Consider the following 17,698-nt stretch of genomic DNA (forward strand, 5'->3'; position numbering starts at 1 on the left):
CTGGTCTCTTTACTTGAGGAAGGATCTACTGGCTTTAGAGATGGTGCAGACGAGGTTCACCAGGTTGATCCCAGAGATTATGGGGTGAACCTATGAGGAGAGATTGAGTCATCTGGGACCATACTCGCTGGAATTTAGAAGAATTAGAAGGAATATTATAGAAGCATATAAAATTATGAAAGGCGAAGATAAGATAGAGGTAGGCATTTTGTATCTATTGGTAGGGGAGACTAGAACTAGGGGACATAGCCTCAAGATTCAGGGTAGTGGAATTAGGATGGAGATTAGGAGGAACTGCTTTTCCCAGAGGGTGGTGAATCTGTGGAATTTGCTGTCCATTGAAGTAGTGGAGGTGACCTCAGTAAATATATTTGTCAAAGATGGATTGTATTTTTTTACACAGTAAAGGAATTAGGAGATATGGGGAAAAGGCAGGTAGGTGGAGTTGACCCTATTATCAGATCAGCCATGATCTCATTGAATGGTGGAGCAGGCTCGACAGGGCCTGGATGTCTGACTCCTGCTCCAATTTCTTATGATCTGGATATGGTGCAGGAAATTAAAATGGGTGGCCACTGGGATATCCCTGCTATTACAATGAAGCAATCTCCCAGCCAGCATCCAGTCTCTCAGAGGAAGCCACAATGGGAGCACCGGATGCAGGAGACGACTCCTTCAGATCCGTTGCTTCACTTGGAGGGGAATTTTGGGACCCAGAATGGTGGTGAAGGATGAAGAGGGTGCACTTCCTGTGGTCATAGGGGTAAGTGGGAAGGGGTGAGTGGATGAGGGAGTTGTGGAGGGACCAGTCCTTGTGGCGGTGAGACAAAAGGTAAACTGGAGATCAGACACTTTCCACTCTGCGAAGAGCTTCCTGTTCCTCAGCTTTACATTGCAGTAGGCTGGTGTAATTACCACCACCTCAATCACCAAAACCGATTGAAAAGTTCAGTGCAGTTTGTTAGTCTTCCTCTATATTTATCTTTGTTTTAATTCAGACCATGGGAATTCAGAGCAGGAGCAGGAATAGGTCATCTCCTCCTTTGACCTTGCTCTTCATCAAGATCATGGACAATTTTCAACCATTTGATTCCCTCAATATCCAGAAATTCCTGATACTCCGCAGCCTTCTAGAATAGAGAAATATTCCAAAAATTCTCCATTCATTGAATGAAAAAAATCATCTCATCTCCATCCCATAGAGTTGACCCCTTATCCTGATTCTGGAATGCGAGGTCGGGGGAACAACCTCCCTGCGAAGCTTTCTTAGAACTTTATAGTGCGGTCAGCACTTTACATGTTTCTGGGGCAGCTCTTCAGTGTTAACTCCTAGTGTCCTCTGAAGGGGCACAGCATTTGCCTGTAGAATGTTACATCCGAAGAAAGTATGCCCACCATGACTTGGGACAAATTAGCTTGGTTTCTGTGGCATGGAAGAGGGTCATTCGGTCCATGACAAGGATCAGCAATCCAATCATTTCTATTCCCCTCTTTTCACTCCTCTGTAGCCCTGTAACTTATTCTCTCTCACAGCCCCACAATCTCTCCTCTTTGATTCTTTTGCCACTTACTTACATGAAGGCATAAGCAACCAACCAATCTACCAGCACATCTCTGGGATATCGATGGGAAACTACAACACCCAGTGGGCAATACACACAATCTGAGGAAGAATGTGCAAACTCCAGTCAGGCAGCACCCGAGGTCAGGATTGACCCTGATCACTAGAAGTATGAAGGAGGAGTTCCCCCAACTTTAGAGGATCCACCTTGGCCCAGAGGTAATGTCCTTTGAGTTCCCATCACTTTGGTCCATACCCCTTTCTGGAGACTTGAACTAACATGATACTTTGGTGGGGTAGGGTTTCGGTTAGAGTTAAGGATTTAATTTTTCACATGGTATCTTATATTGTTCTTTCATCCCTCTCAAAGACACATGCAAAAAGATGGAAGGATATTGTTTAACAGTTAAGATTTGGCCATCTTTAAAAAAAGGTTACAGAAGAGACTGGAGGGGTTCAGCAGGTCAGGCAGCATCATGGAGAGAAATGCACAGTTGGTGTTTCAGATCCAGACAGTTTTGTTATGTGTTGTTGGTGAGACCCTGGTTTGCACAAGTTGTTTAATTACTAAAGCACCTCAAAGCCAGAGAAGTGTTTTGGGGCATCGTGAGATCAAACGAGCTGGTTCATAAACATTTGTTGTTTCCATTGATGAGGGATGGAGAGAGGCCTGCCCAACATTGCTTGTATTTCCAGAACATGCTAAGTCAAATAAAAGGAATTCCAGAGATAATTGAGTCAAAAAGAAAGGCAACCAAAAACAAGGCTCCAGAATGGAAAGTTTCAAAGAGGAGGAAATCTGGGAATGACAATCCCTCTATGAGACAAGATTCCAGAAGGAAGGACACAATATTCTTCTGCCAGGCGAAGAATGGGCTTTGCGTTGTGCTCTTTTGAACTTGGGGTTGGGGGGTGATGGTGGGGGGAGTGGAGGAGAAAACACAAAAGTCTGCCAATGCTTTGATTGAAGTAAAAACACAGAAATGGTGGACGAACTCAGCAGGTCTCGTAGCATCCATTGGAGGTAAAGCGTAAAAATGTATTATCAATGTTTCTGGCCTGAGCTTTTCTTCTTGGTACCTTGAAGAAGGGCTCAGGTCTGAAACATTGGTAATATATCTTTATCTCCAATGCACACTATGAGTCCTGCCGATTTCCCCTTTTGAATTCGTTCACTCACAAAAGCCCAGCTAAGAATTCATCCAGAAGGCTGCCAACCGTTCCTGGAAAGATAATCCAGATGTTAATCTCCAAAATGTTAACAACCAACCTGAGTGAGAACATATGTGGGGCTGAGAAAGAATTTTTGCAGGGCAGGCCTGCTAATTATTGCTTTGCCATTGCAGCTAACAACATTAAGATGATCCACAAATGGTACTTGTGTTTGTGAATGCAAAAGTGTGGTAGGACTTGCTATTGGGCAAGAATTTCTTTCACTTGGCACTGGGTTTCTCATCTGAAAATTGGTTATTTAGAACTCATTTCCATGTGGAATCACACTACTCTTGAAATATGACCAGATACTTCCGGTTACAAGATAGCCAGATGCATCATTCCCGGCAGAGCGCTCAGGGAATGTGCGGCTCAGCTAGCAGATGTTCTTTCCAACATCTTTAACATCTCCCTGAGAAGCGCTGTTGTCCCAACGTGCTTCAAAGCTGCCACCATTGCCCCCGTGCTGAAGAAGTCGTCTGTGTCCTGCCTCAATGACGACCGCCCTGTGGGACTCGCATCCACTATCATGAAGTGCTTCGAGGGGCTCGTCATGGGGCACATCAAGCTCCCGCTGCCCCTGTCACTGGACCCTCTGCAGTTAGCATACAGACCTAACTGCTCTATGGATGATGCCATCACCACTGCCATCCATCTAGCCCTCACCCACCTTGAAAATAAGGACTTATGTGTTTGAATGCTGTTTATTGACCAGCTCAACATTCAACACAATCATACCACAGTACCTGTTAAGGAAGTTGGGCCTGCTGGGTCCATCTCCTGCAATTGGATTCTTGACTTGTCAAGCAGTCTGGATAAGTAACAGCACTTCCAAGTCATTCATACCGAACACCTCCCCACCACAGGACTGCGTGCTTAGTCCACTGCTGTTCACTCTGCTGACCCACGACTGTGTGGCTAAACACAGCTCGAACCACATCATCAAGTTCGCTGATAACACGACCATGGTGGCCCTGATCAGTAAGAGTGAGGAGTCAGCATTTAGAGATGAGGTGCAGTCACTAATGGACTGGTTCAGAGCCAACAACCTGTATCTGAACATTAATAAAACAAAAGAGATGGTTGTCAACTACAGGAGGGCCTGGGGGACCTCACTCAGTTGACCATTGACGGCTCGACCGTTGAGGTTGTCAAGAGTATCAAGTTCCTTGGAGTGCACTTGGCAGAGAATCTCAACTGGTCCCTTAACACCAGCTCCATAGCCAAGAAAGCCCAGAAGCGCCTCCACTTCCTACGTAGGCTGAGGAAAATTCATCTCCCACCCTCCATCCTCACTACATTTTACTGAGGATGTATTTTGAGAGCATCCTGTGCAACTGTATCACTGCCTGGTTTGGAAGCTGTACCACGTCAGACAGCAAGACCCTGCAGAGGATAGCGGAATCAGCGAAAAGATCAGTGGAGGCTCTCTTCCTACCATGAAGGACGTCTACAACACTCAATGCAGGCGAAAGGCATTGTGAAAGGCTCCACACACCCCTCACGTAAACTGTTCTCCCTTCTGCCATCAGACTGCTGAATTCCCATAACAAATGTGGATAGGTTCTGTGGACTTTTACTGTGAACGTCTTAATATTTCAATGTGTTTAACTTCTATTCTTACATATTTATGTAAATATGCTTCATGGTCGTTTTTAACATGCGAACATGGTATGAACAATAAAAGGGACTTGACTTGATAGGTCGTTCTTGTGCCTGCCATGCATGGGAAAACTTCACCTCTCTTGCTATGCTCTTTCACAACAGTCCCAGGATATTGGTTCTTGTTACGACTGCCAGGAATGCATGTCATTCAACATTTCCAGGACAATCGGTATTTATTTATGAGGAACTCTTTGGGGATCAGTATCTTGCAGAAGCACAATCCACCCTGCTACCATAACTCCTGACTGCCCTGGTCAGCCCTCACTGCTCCATCCTCATCTCTACCCGAGAATGAAAAGAATGTGAATCTGTTGTGAGCTATTAGACACTAAGGTCTGCAGCCATGGGAAAGGATAAGACAGTGTCCACATCCCAGAGCAGGTTCATCATATACAAACCCTGCTACAGAGGACTTAGAGAAGGATTCTGTTGGAGAGGCTCTCATAAAGCTGAAGCCCATGCAGAATGAAATGACTAATGAAGCAACAATTTTGCCTAAAAGCCAGTGTGAGGGTGCAGGAAGTTCACCTACAACGTCAGGTGAAGGCCGCAGCCCTTCTTTTCCAGTAGTCGGCAACTCCATTAGCTGATGACCCAGCTCCCATTGCAACACCAGCCAGGTCACAGAGCTATTGCCTGAGCATACCAATGGTCTGTTCTGTCAGACCAAGCTGGAATATGGCATTCATCAAGGCATGGGGTCCTGGCGATGTACTCCAGGACAGACAGCCAATTACCCTTCCACTTGTCGCAGAGGTTCAAGGGCAAATGAAGCAGTGAACCAATGCAGAATGAATGCATTGTGGACATGGGCAGTAATCTGCATGGGGTCATGAGCAAGATCACACAGCAAACAGACATAGAGGGAATTGAATTGTCTAGCTGTGGTAACTGCCTAAGTTGATCCTGAAGTATCTCAGTGAAGTGTGCATGTATAAGCCTTACTTCCACGGGATAGGATCCTGGGCTGGCTTTGGTGTGGTGATGGTGTTGGGAGGTGCCCCTCCGACACTGCACTGGGTACAGAGTTGCAGAAACCCAGGGAAAGGAAATCTATGTTCTGCTGGCTGCCTTGTTGCTTGTGTTGTGCGGCATTTGCTGGGTCAGCGGGGTTGTTTTCGTGAGATTACTGGGGTGGGGTTCCAGTGCAAGGAATTTGAGAAGTACTGTTCCATGCCATGATAATTTCTGTAATGCAGCAATATTCCACATTAGTCTACCTCACCCTTCAAGTAGACCTGAATCTGGAGTTCAACCACCACTTTTAATGCATCAATAAAATGAAGATCTGTGCTAAAGTTTTACACACATGGAAATGTATAGATGTATTTTGAAGATCATTAAATGAGGATAAGAGAATACAGGTCTTTTGGATGCTCCTATTAGGCACAGGTAATTAGAAACAATGCAGAATGAAATATCGTTGAATGACTTTAAATCAACTCACAGCTGACTCTTCTTCTATAATAATGTTGCTTGACTGTAAATTTTTAAAGCGTGCACCAGACAGAACCTATGAAAAGGTTCACTGTGAGTCAGACTTGGCCCTCCACTTTGTGTCTTTTGTGTGGCAGAGTGAAGCAGCCAGAGGGCAATAATTCATCAATGAAAACATTAGCAAGGCTTTCTCCTCATCTCATCAGGGGGAAAAAAACATTTCAACAATGCAGCACTCAAAAGGTTTCCCTCCTTCCCAGCGAAGCTCGTCTCATCGTCTCCGCACCGACCTAGACCTATCAAAGTCAGAGATATTAAATGGATACATTGAGATTATATTGTGGGTGCTCTATCAGTGCACAGGTCCCTAGGTTTGCCGAAGGCGTTGATCAAATTTAGAGTGTTGATTATGGGAGGGAAATGCACAGTTTATATAAATAGTGCTGGTCTTGAAACAAAAGATGCTAAAAGCAAAAGCAGGTCTCCCATAGACTTTGAATAATAGCGCCAAAAAAGAATTACACCCAAAATACGAAACCACCTTTTCTTTCATTTTATACACCTCACTCTACTGAAAATATCTTGCTTTTTAAAAATTTTGTTTCGGTCTTTCAAAATTTTTATCTGTCTTGCAGCCTTGTTCTGAAGCTGGGTGATTGTTAGTGTAGACGTGCTTTGTTAACAGGAATACCCTGTGTGATTTTCTACTGGCATGTCCCTTTAAGCATTTAATCCCGTTTTCTCCAGCTGAGTACATTTCCGGCCTGACTTTAGATGTTAGACTGATAACATGCTAGTTTATTTTTGGATCCAGCCCAGTCTGTTTTCAACAGGGACTATCTCATTAATGTTTTGAACATGCTCTGTTGACGTATAGTATGGACAGACACCAGTTCCTGTGGAGTATTAAAAAAAGTTCTTCACTAATCATCGTATTCACATTTGCTTTTATATCCGTTCTTTGCTTTGCATCCTCCTCTCAATTATGTTGCTGCTGTTATTGTTCCCCCAAATCACCAGCCATGCCCAAATTGACAATATTTTTGACAGATATTGTTTGACAAGAAAAGGTAGTTGACGAGCGGACGATGTCCATGCACAATCCTGTCCTACCAGAACTGCACATTGGCGATGCTCAACTCTGCAATGCGCAAACTGGCAAAGAACTCCACCTAAGGCTTGTTACAGACCTGGTGATGTTGCTCAATCATTAAAACTATTGACCAAAATGAAAATGTCAAGAGGTTATTTATTTATTTATACACAAACAAGTCCACTACACAAATTAGTTCTCTCTGTTACTTAACTGTCTGGAAGGAGACAAAAATTGGATTTGCAGTCAGTGCTGTCAATCACATGATTTCAATTATTTGTCAGGCAACATACAACCTGTCACTAGGTGGCAACGTGTTCACCAGTCCTACTAAATGAAGCCCATAGAACTCCTAGAACTGTACACAACCTTCTAATATATTTCCTTTATTAATTGCTTGCCAAACAAAGTATTTTATGTCTCAGTGATGAAACTTTGTTGAACTAAAAGGCAGCAATTTTGGTAACCCATGTTCTTTACCATAAAGCAACAAGCACCGGGGACATCATTAACAAGCAACTCCAACTCCAGATGAGTTCATGGCTGGCCTCATGAAAATGTGGATGAAATTATGGAAAAATGACACCTCTTTTCCCAAGGAATTGAATGTTGACCATTTTATACATTCAACACCGTTTGCTTGGACCTTTCACCCCACAACAGCTGTGTTAGTGAAAGACTTAGCCGAAAGCATAGGGTGTGCTTCAAATTAAAACCATTCCGTCACAACCTCCACCTAACCCAGCATGCAGCAGTAAGTAAATGAGGTGAAATGAATACTTACTGAATGGACCAACTGAAACAAAGAAAAAAAAAATAAAAAAAATACATGAGATGTCAGGGAAAATTCATGAATGATCTCATACACAATGGTAGCATAAATGTCAGTTTAACAGTGAGAAACCACAGGAAATATTAACTTCAGCCATTGACAAGGGGCAAATGATTTGCGACAGTGGTTAAATCTACCCTGACCACCAAACCAATCAGATCTCTGCTTCTGAGAAATTTTATGCATTTCATGATAATTTAGCCATAGATTAATTTCAATGTGGTAAGTGCCAAATGCTGCATCAAATCATTGGACCCTGATAGAACATTGGGGAGAAATACACAGTGATCATTAAGAATTAATTGCTATTACTGTGCAGTGACTCACATTCCTCCTGAATGAAGACATCATCATTTCCTTTTACAAATACATCAATGATATGTTAGCGACTGCACTTAAAATGCAATGAGCATCTTCTCAAGACGGACTGAGTTTAAATCACTCACGTCTTCGTTGTTCATGAGTAATTGAATTGCCCCCACGATGTGTGGATATTTATTATACCCTTATTACCCTTATTATGACACATTATATTCATAGCACTGCATAAAATAATAATCTAACAAATTTATGCTTTTATAACATTACACGTGGAGCAATATTCACCATTTGCAGATTTGTAGGTGTGGTGCGAAACAGGAAGTTGATACCTCTCCCCACCAACTAAGCCAATCACAGCCGACCATCTGTCTGCATTTCTTTTATATTTTTTTAATCCCCTCTCCATTTGACGCTATTGAGTTTAGACAGGCTATGGTTCTACCAGCATCTGGTCAAGCAGTGGCTTTGATCCATTTAACCCTGGACGTTTTCATTCTGAATTGCACTCAATCCTTGCTTGGCCAGCATCAATATGGGATTGGGGAGTGATGGCCAGCATCAATATGGGGTTGGGGAGTGAATCGTGCCTAGCCACTAATGTTATTGAAACATTTCTACAAGCTGAGAGTTGAGCATGGTGTTAGCCACTTTTAAAGAGCTGCAGCTTTCCCTGTGATAAGGAACTATTTCAGTTGTCGCGATTTAAAATAAAACCAGACAATGCTGGAAACACTCATCTACGGAAAGAGAAAACACAAACGTTTTGATGGTCAGGGCTGGTTCTCTCTGTTCATCTGCTGAATGTTTTACCCATTTTTAGTCTCGCTTTTGGATTTCCAGCAACAACAGGTTCTTCATTTGTATTTTCTTTGGCTCCCGGAGTTGTCCTGAAAAGTTGTGGAAACTTTTGTCATGAGAGTGGATGTTATTGAAAGCTTGAAAATCAGGGGAAAAAAAAACCCTGCTGATGCTAAAAAATGAAAGCGAAAACATGTTGGAAAGTCTCAGTAGGTTGGGCAACATCCAAGGAAAGAGAAACAGTTAATGATACAGGTCCAGGGTCCTTCGTTAGACTGGGAAAGAAAGAAAATTAGTTTTAGGTAGTAGAAGAGGTGGGGGCAGGCAATGGATAGAACAAATTACTTAAATGTGGTACATGCCCAGTAGGTTTTCTACAGATGCTGTCTAATTTGTTGAGTTTTTCCAGCATTTTCTGTTGACAAAATCCCTCCACACTGAAGATTGTCATGAGGACTTCAAGTATAGATCTTGTAGGCTTGAAGCCAATTTTTAAGCAAAGATTAACAAAAATCTTCCTTGCCAAATGGCTCAGGCCCAAAACACTGATTATATATCTTTGCCTCTACTGGACACGGTGAGACCCGAGTTTCTCCAGCATTTTTGCTTATTAAACAAAAAATATTCTCTTTTGTTTATGGGCTAATTACGTGAACCATCCTGCATTATACACCCATGAAATATAACTTAATTGTCCTTGGTAGTTTATTTATTTTGTAGTTTCTCTAATTAGTATTAATCTGGACAAATATATTGTACGTAATGGACATTAACTTGGTTCAGGTACTTTTGTAACTCTAATACTTCAATTTTTGGTCTGGTTGGTGTTAATAGTTTGATGTGGGGCCACAAAAACTCACAATGAACTGCACCAACCCAAAAGCTATCAAATTCGTCAAATGGTTATGCTTAAGCTATGAGACTACTCAGCTTTTTTGCGAAGGAGATAAGGCACTTTATTTCATCTTCCTTGACTAATGACTTCTGATAAATATTTCCAAGAGATTGAGTGTAATGGGGAGTGTGAGGTCACAGTAACGGTTCAGACTTGCAGCCCAGAGTTGAAGGACTTCAGTCTCACAATGATAAGAACTGAAACTGAATTCAATATAAAAAAAATCAATAAATGATCCTAAATGCTGAGAATTTCTCAGTGCCTTGAAAATTTAAAATGTTACACCATCCTCTTCAGGCCCGCCAACGTGACTGAAAGGTGTGACTTTTCCATTAATGCTTTCTGGCTCTTAATACCCACTCAAATTGTTCAGCAAACCGCTCATTGGTGCAAGCGCTTGCCTGATGAGGGAACTAGGCTGGCGAATAAAGGTGGACTTGTGAGATTCATCAGCGTCGCAGGATTTTAACAAAAGCAAAAAATAATGGAAGCCAATCGACCTGAAGAGTTAAACTCTGCCCTTTTGTCACCAGCCTGATGGCCTCATCTTTGACTCTGTCATTTTGTCTGGTAATACTCTTTGGAAGAGTATAGAGAGGTTAAAGACACTACATAAAGACAATTTATTTGTACCCCCAATATCAGTAAGAATGGAGTCAAATTCTTATAGAACAGCACTAAATATAGCTCCTCACTTGCCACATAGAGTATATTTGTAATCATTATCTTCTCATTTAATCACTATTGGCTGGTTCATGGGGTGTACTACTGTGATTTATGACTAGACTGCTTTTATCAGTGGTTGATAGCAACCCAGACCCCATGGAATATATCCTGCCTGATTGTTTCTGCATTTATCACGATTCAACCATTCCCACTTCACAGCGCGAGTTTAACACAGATATAATGTGCTTCTCTTTGATCGCCTAGCTCACTCTGTTGTCTGTCTTTTTTACTTGGTTCCCATGTAAACCTCATCCAAAAATCTAAGATTACAAAGGAGCATCACAACATAAGCCGTCAGAGACCACGAACAGATGTAGAAATCCTGGCAAGTTTAAACTGTTCAGGCCCAGAGGATATCATACTGATTGCAACACCTCTTATGGAGTTTATTGAGCTCAGAAAATATCACGCATTGAGCTTGGACTGCATGATCCAATTACACTGAGCAATACATCTATCATCGAACCAGATAGGCTTACTCCATGGTTACCAACCATTTAAATTCTAGTTGATAAGGCTTAGTTGGCCATTAGTTAATATGGAATCAACGTGAGCTTGCAAACCAGTGTGTTTCCTTCCTAAAGGATTTTGAAGACATTTATTTCTGTTGTCGGAAAGCAAATTTACTGAATTCAATAGTATTTGATTGTGATAGAATTTGAACTCGAGAACTGAGTTTAGTATTCTAATTACGGTAACTATTCACTTGCAAATAGCTCAATAATATTGTTCAGTTTGGAAGTCATTTACAATCTTAGGGTCAACCTCACAAACCAACAATGTCCTTCCTTTTCTAGGATGGCTCATTTAATGAAATACTATCACTTCTGAACCCCATTTCAGACATGGAAACCTTCCCCATTAACTGGGAGCCCTGCAAAAATTCAAGATGTCTCATCACCATCTCAAAGAAACCAGAGAGGGCCAATAAATGCTGAAACCCCAGTCTCCAGAATAGGAGCCCCTATTCTGAGCAATACCACAGGGAAATAAGTCTTTCAGCCCAACTCGTTCATTCTGACCATGCCCATCTGTGCTCGTCCTATTTGTTCCATATCCATCTCAACATTTCCTGTCCATGTTACCTGCTCAAACATCCTTTGAATTGTACCTGCTATCATTTCCTCTGGCAGCATGTTCCATATATACAACACCATTTGTGTTAAAAATATTGCCCTTCGGGTCCACTTTAAAATCCTTCTCATCTCACCTTAATCTAGTGCCCCCATTTTTAGACTCCCCTACCCTGGGAAAAAAGCTTGTGACTATCCACCTGTTCCATGGAAAAACAGTCCAGCCCTATCCAGCCTCTCCTTATATGTGAATGCCCTCCATTCCTGGTAACATCCTGGTAATTCTTTACTTTTGCACCCTTTCCAGATTAATGACATTAATTGAATAATCCAAAATTCATATCGTGAACTGAGGGATGATAAAATGTCCATTTTTTTTCTTTACAACAACATTGAAGTTGAAGGTCTTCAGCTAGTCAGGGGGTGGCAATTAATCAGAAATGGGGGATATCACTGAAGCATCCCTTTATCTGTTGCGGTTGCACATTTTAGCACCAAAGGGCTCATGAGTAATTTGGAGATCTGATTTGAGTGGGTATTGCATTTCATTCACCATTGAACATAAAATGAAAGAGATGAACTCACAGACATTGTCTATGGCACAAAGGGAACATTTTTAGAAGGAATGCACCCCATAAGTGATTGCAACCGATCCATTCAGAGATTCAACCTCCTGCCAGGCACCAGTAAAACGTTCCCATTCATAGTTATAATCAACCTAGTGTCACTCACCAGAAAGTAATTTCCAGATCCTTTGTATAATGGCAAAAAATAATTCAATCTCATGGAACATTGAAGTCTTTAATTGCAACAATTATTGTTATATGTTCACTTTCAGTATCAGATAAAAATCAATTGAAGATTGTTTTTAAACTGATTTCAATAAAAACTAAAACCAAGCAAGTTTAAAACTTGTGTTCTTCTATTCTACAAAAATCACAAAAAAACTGTCTGTTTCTTTGAGATGTGATTCCATCGATCATCCTCAATAACTTGTCTAGTTCAAAGTCATAGGTATACCACAGAAACAGGCTTTTTAACCCATCGAGTCTACACTGACCATAACTACCCTATGTTAATCCCATTATTTCTTCTCCCTACAACTATCAACTACCCCCAGATTCTATCACGTCCAAATTCAGGGCAATTTACAGGGGCTACCAATCCACCAATCCGCAGGTCTTTGGAAGAAATGGGAGCACCCAGAGGAAACCACCTTCGCGACCCCAACTGCACACTTACAACAACAGAGGTCAGGAGCAAGACGGCAGGTGTGCCACAGGATGACCATTTGAAGCAAAAACTGAACCCACACCAGACCCAGGCTGTCCTTTAACCTCCGCACAGCATTCTCTCTAGATCCCCCGCTTGTGGCAGCTGCCTCTTGAGCCAGGACTATTGTACAGCCTGATAGCTCCTACAAAGGACAGAGTTAGATTTCACTGTGATATCCTTTCGTTGATTAAATTGGCCATTGGCTCTCACTGCAAGGGCTCACTGTTTTAAGTGTTCCTGTGTTTCCTTTCCTTGCATCTGAGGGGTGATTCAGCCATAAACATTAAGTAATAGTATCCCCGCTCAATCCAATGGAAATAAGACAATACATCTTTATCAGTTCAGAAATATCATCCAGAGGTCCTTACCGTGTACTGTCAGAGTGCCCGAGAATTCAACTTTACCCACACTATTTTCTGCAATACAGGTGTATGTTCCTTCATCCTCGCTGTTGACTTGTGCCAACCGCAAACTGTTGTCAGACTGAATCTCAAACCTGAATGAGACAGAAAGATCCGCTTTGTTCCCTGTGTATACTGGTGCAAAATAAAAGTTACTCATTGAAGTGAAACACTCATCTCAGGTAACTGTGCCACATGCGATGTTAAGTAAAAGCCATGAGTGAATTAGCAACCTGTGTTATTTCTATTGAACCAGTGATATATAAAACAGGCTGTTGATCTATTGCTCATTGTGCATGTCACAGTCCAAGTAACCCTTTTGTTTATTTCCCCACATTTCTCTTGTCTTCTCCCTCTTCTCTTTTGTGCTCATTTATGTTGGAGTAAAGATTCTAAGCTCCACTTGTCAGGTTCAAGTATCCAAGTCATACACTGAACATTAATGGATTTGACCACATGAAGGAAGACATAAAGGCAGATCTTAAGCCCAGCATCCAATGAGGTGGCCATTGAATGTTTGGAATATTGGTCTTTCTTTTTCCTTCATCTCTCTGGGTGCTGAGATACTTGCATTACTTCTTTTACTGTAGGAGTTTAGCACATGTGGGAGTGAATCACCCATGCACCAGGATTCAATGCTTTATGGGTTATCTCCCAAGAGCCATTGCTCCTTGAAGCCCCTACTGATGGGCACATTAAGGGTGGAACAGCTGGTGTAGCGGTTAGTGCAACACCTTTACAGCGTCAGCAATTGGGTCTGGACTGGAGTTCAAATCCTAGGCTATCTGTAAGGAGTTTGTATGTTCTCCCCGTGTCTGCATGGGTTTTACCCTGGGGGGGCTCCGGTTCCTCCCACTGTTTAAAATGTACTGGGGGTGTAAGTTAATGGGGTGTAAATTTGGCAGCATGGACTTGTGGGCCAAAATGGCCTTTTACCATGCTGTATGTCTAATTTAAAAATATATATATCAATTAAATTCTACAATATTTCTCACTGCATCCATTTCCAATGCAAAACATGACATTAAACTGTAATGGAACAAGTTGGTTTGTTGAAGCTTCACTTGCACATCCTTCTTCCTTGAACAGTACAATGCAATGAGGATTCTAACACTTTAGTTGCGTACCTCTCACGTGGCAGCTCACCCTCCTCCTTGCGCCAACGGGTGGTTGGCACGGGATCACCATGCACCTCGCAATGAAAATCCACAGTGTCGTCTGCGAGGACCACCTGATTTACAGGCCGTTTGATGAAGGTGGGCCGTTCTGTGGGATTGTATGGGAGGGGGGGTGGTGGAAACAAGATGAGAAGGGTTACAAAGAAGAGAGCACATTGAAAATACAGTGAGGCAGGTAGCATCCCAGGCAATGCGCCAACACTTGCACGAGGTGCTTGCTTGGTGTATTTTTGGCAACTTATTTGTGAAGCCTTTGCAGAAAGGATTAAGCTGGAAATGCTCCCTCAGACTACCAATTTCAGCCTCTCATTCCCTCTCTTCTCTTTCATTGAATCACAACATTCTAATTATGTACAGGGGTGGCCAACCTTTTAATTTTTACTTTAGACATACAGCACAATAACAGGCTATTTCGGCCCACGAGTCCATGCTGCCCAATTAACCTATACACCCCCCGGTACATACTTATGGGCTGAAATGGTCTGTTACCATGCTATATGTCTAAATTAAAAATTAAAAGGTTGGCCACCCCTATTCAGCCTTATGTTCCAAGTGCTTAACCTGATCCCACTTTTCAGTTCTTGGTCAGTACCCTTAAAATTTAGAGCACATCAACTGTGTTGAGTATTCTGCCTCCAGAATCCTTTCACACTGAGCTGAGCAGACTCCATTAACTTCAGTCCTTGTTCGTACTAAATCAATGACCCCCGCTGACTGTTTCTCTGGCCTCCGAAAGAGCCATTTGTGCACACCTCATCTCTATCCAGGAAAGGTTAGTGTCCAGCTGCTGGTGGAGGAACAGAGTTCATGTCCAGAAGTAATATCTCATTACCAATATGCCACAGCCCATGGCAACACTAAGGTGGCCACCAAACAGTGAAGGTAGACCAAACTCCACACCAAGGAACAATGTGAAGTGTCTGAATTTGGTGACTGAACCAAGAACATTCCTGAGAGTTAAACAATCTGGGGTGGAGTGCAATACACAAATGTGCTGCATTGGTTGCCCTTTACTTCCTATAGATGCTGCATGACCAGCTGAGTTTCTCCAGCACTTTTGTGTACTGCACTCCTGTAACGAAGCAGCCAGATGACCATCATTGTACGATCTGTCCTTTCCTCAGTGGGGGTCAGAGGGGAATGTTGGTGTGAAAGAAATGCACACACACAGGGCTCACTCAATAAAGGGAGTTATGAAATTATCAGAACTTGAACCAGTTACATCATAGAACACTAGAGTACAAGAACAGATCCCTTGGCCCAAAATGTCAACACCAAACATAATGCCAAATTAAGCTAAATCTCTGCCTCTCTCTTTACCCTGCATATTCAGTCTCTCTCTCTCTCTCTCTCTCTCTCTCTGGAAGCCTCTTAAACACTACTAACTTATCTAATTCCACCACTACTCCTGGCAAACATTCCAGGCACCCACTACTCTCTGTGTTAAAAGCTTGCCCGCACAACTCCCCTAAACTGCCCAACCCTTCCCACTATTGTCCAGTAAACACCTAGGCCATTTTCTACCATTCTGTGTCACATAATGACAGAGGTGGAAAAAACACCTAAATGATTTTTCCTTTGCTTCAAGATCCCTGAACCCAACTCCAGCAGTCCTGAGGCGAGGTCTTGCCTCCACAGATGCTGGTTGACCCAATGAGTTTTTCCAGTGTTCTGTTTGGTTCTAGATTCCAGCATCTGAGTCTCGTTTGTCTCTGTCTTCAGTGGCCCATCACTATCTCAGATGAGATCTGAAACACAAGGTCCCGGGCTTTTTGTCTCATTGACACAGTACATGAGGAATTTTCCACCGGATCTACAGGGAACCAATGAGCCTTTTCCTTTAACTGTACTCACTGCGGGCTTTTTTTTCCCATGTCAATGTTACCCCCACAACCAACCTCCCCCTGCATTGATTACAATCCAATTCCATGTTTTGATATTCTTTGCACTAAAACCTATATCCATGTTGATAAGTACCAGGACACTACTAGTCCTTTCCCACCCCTTCCCAATCTTGTCTAGGGTTAGGCATCTTGCCAATGAAGTATTATCATTACATGATAGGAAGGAAACCTCACTTTGAATGTGAAGCTTTCTTATATCATATCTAACAGAACTAGTTAGTTAAGGGATAAACTTAAGGGGGAAATTGGGATGATCCAATTGGCTTCAATGTTCTGGGGGAAGAACTTCACCCCAGGTCCTCTCCACCATTTGGTGCCTCTGTGAGGTGAGGGGTGGATACATTTTAAGGGTATTGGGTACAATGGAAAATCATTATATTCCCCTCCTGCACAATCCAAATTAACATTCAACAGTCATTTCTAAGTGTGCAAGTCCTTGAACAATCTATGCCTTAACTAGCAGTTAAATTGATTTATAATGTATCTGATTTTTTGTGGTTTTAAATTTACAAATAATATATTTTAAAAAACCCAGCAGTTATTGGTTTTAGTTATGAAAAGAAAATCAGAAAAAAATAAGCATAGAAAAACAAAAAAAAAGTAAAACTTAATTGTTTGGATAAAAAGTGATTGAACAGATTGCTCAATGTTGTTCATACCAGGCTTCCTTTAAAAACACTGCCTTTAGTATACCAGCTCGGTAATTGGCTTCAAGTGGCTAGGGTCTGGATTTGGAAGAGAGAGAGTTCCTGCCGTCAAACAGCTCCTCTTCACTGGGCTGACTCCCCCCAGAGATCATGGACGACCATGCAGCAACTCACTCTGTGACGTCCATATCCTTGGGCTACTGCATTGGAAGATGCAGTAGCATTGACTTAGTTCTGGGATTGATCCCTGATCAGGCTAATCTCCGAGTTGCATAGAGAAGGTAAAACAGCGGGGTGGGGGGTCACTAAATTGTCACTTACCAAAAACGACCAAGTCTGCCGGCTCACTGTCCCTCTCACCCACCATATTGGTAGCCACGCAGACGTACATGCCAGCATCAGACTTCCTCGTGTTTGAGATCATCAGCTTTCCTCCTCGGATCTGGAACAACAGACAGGCAATGTCATAGAGTACTACAGGAGGAAAACAGACCCTTCAGCCCAATGTGTCCATGCCGAACATGCTAGTCCCATTTCCCTGCGTCCAGCCAATATGTTTCCCGTGCAAGTACTTAAATGTAGCATTTGCCCCCATCTCTACCACTTCTTCTGACAGCTTATCCCAAATACCTACCATCCTCTTTGGAATGAAGTTCCCTCAGATTCCTTGGAAATCTTTT

The 17,698-nt window shown here is 42.4% G+C and overlaps 1 protein-coding gene across 9 annotated transcripts in view; it reads right to left on the reverse strand.

Moving 5' to 3' along the window:
- robo3 (roundabout, axon guidance receptor, homolog 3 (Drosophila)) overlaps positions 1-17,698 on the reverse strand; it is a 361,322-nt gene that overhangs the window by 157,788 nt on the left and 185,836 nt on the right. For all 9 annotated transcript variants that reach the window (XM_069894503.1, XM_069894505.1, XM_069894506.1 and 6 more), the window contains exons 4-6: positions 17,340-17,460; positions 14,417-14,555; positions 13,257-13,384 (exon numbers count right to left, since the gene is read on the reverse strand). In XM_069894503.1, the coding sequence (XP_069750604.1) occupies positions 13,257-13,384; positions 14,417-14,555; positions 17,340-17,460 (388 nt within the window). The remainder of the gene's footprint in view (positions 1-13,256; positions 13,385-14,416; positions 14,556-17,339; positions 17,461-17,698) is intronic.

This window comes from Narcine bancroftii, chromosome 8, assembly GCF_036971445.1.
Source record: "Narcine bancroftii isolate sNarBan1 chromosome 8, sNarBan1.hap1, whole genome shotgun sequence".
In the NCBI taxonomy this organism is placed as follows: Eukaryota; Metazoa; Chordata; class Chondrichthyes; order Torpediniformes; family Narcinidae; genus Narcine; species Narcine bancroftii.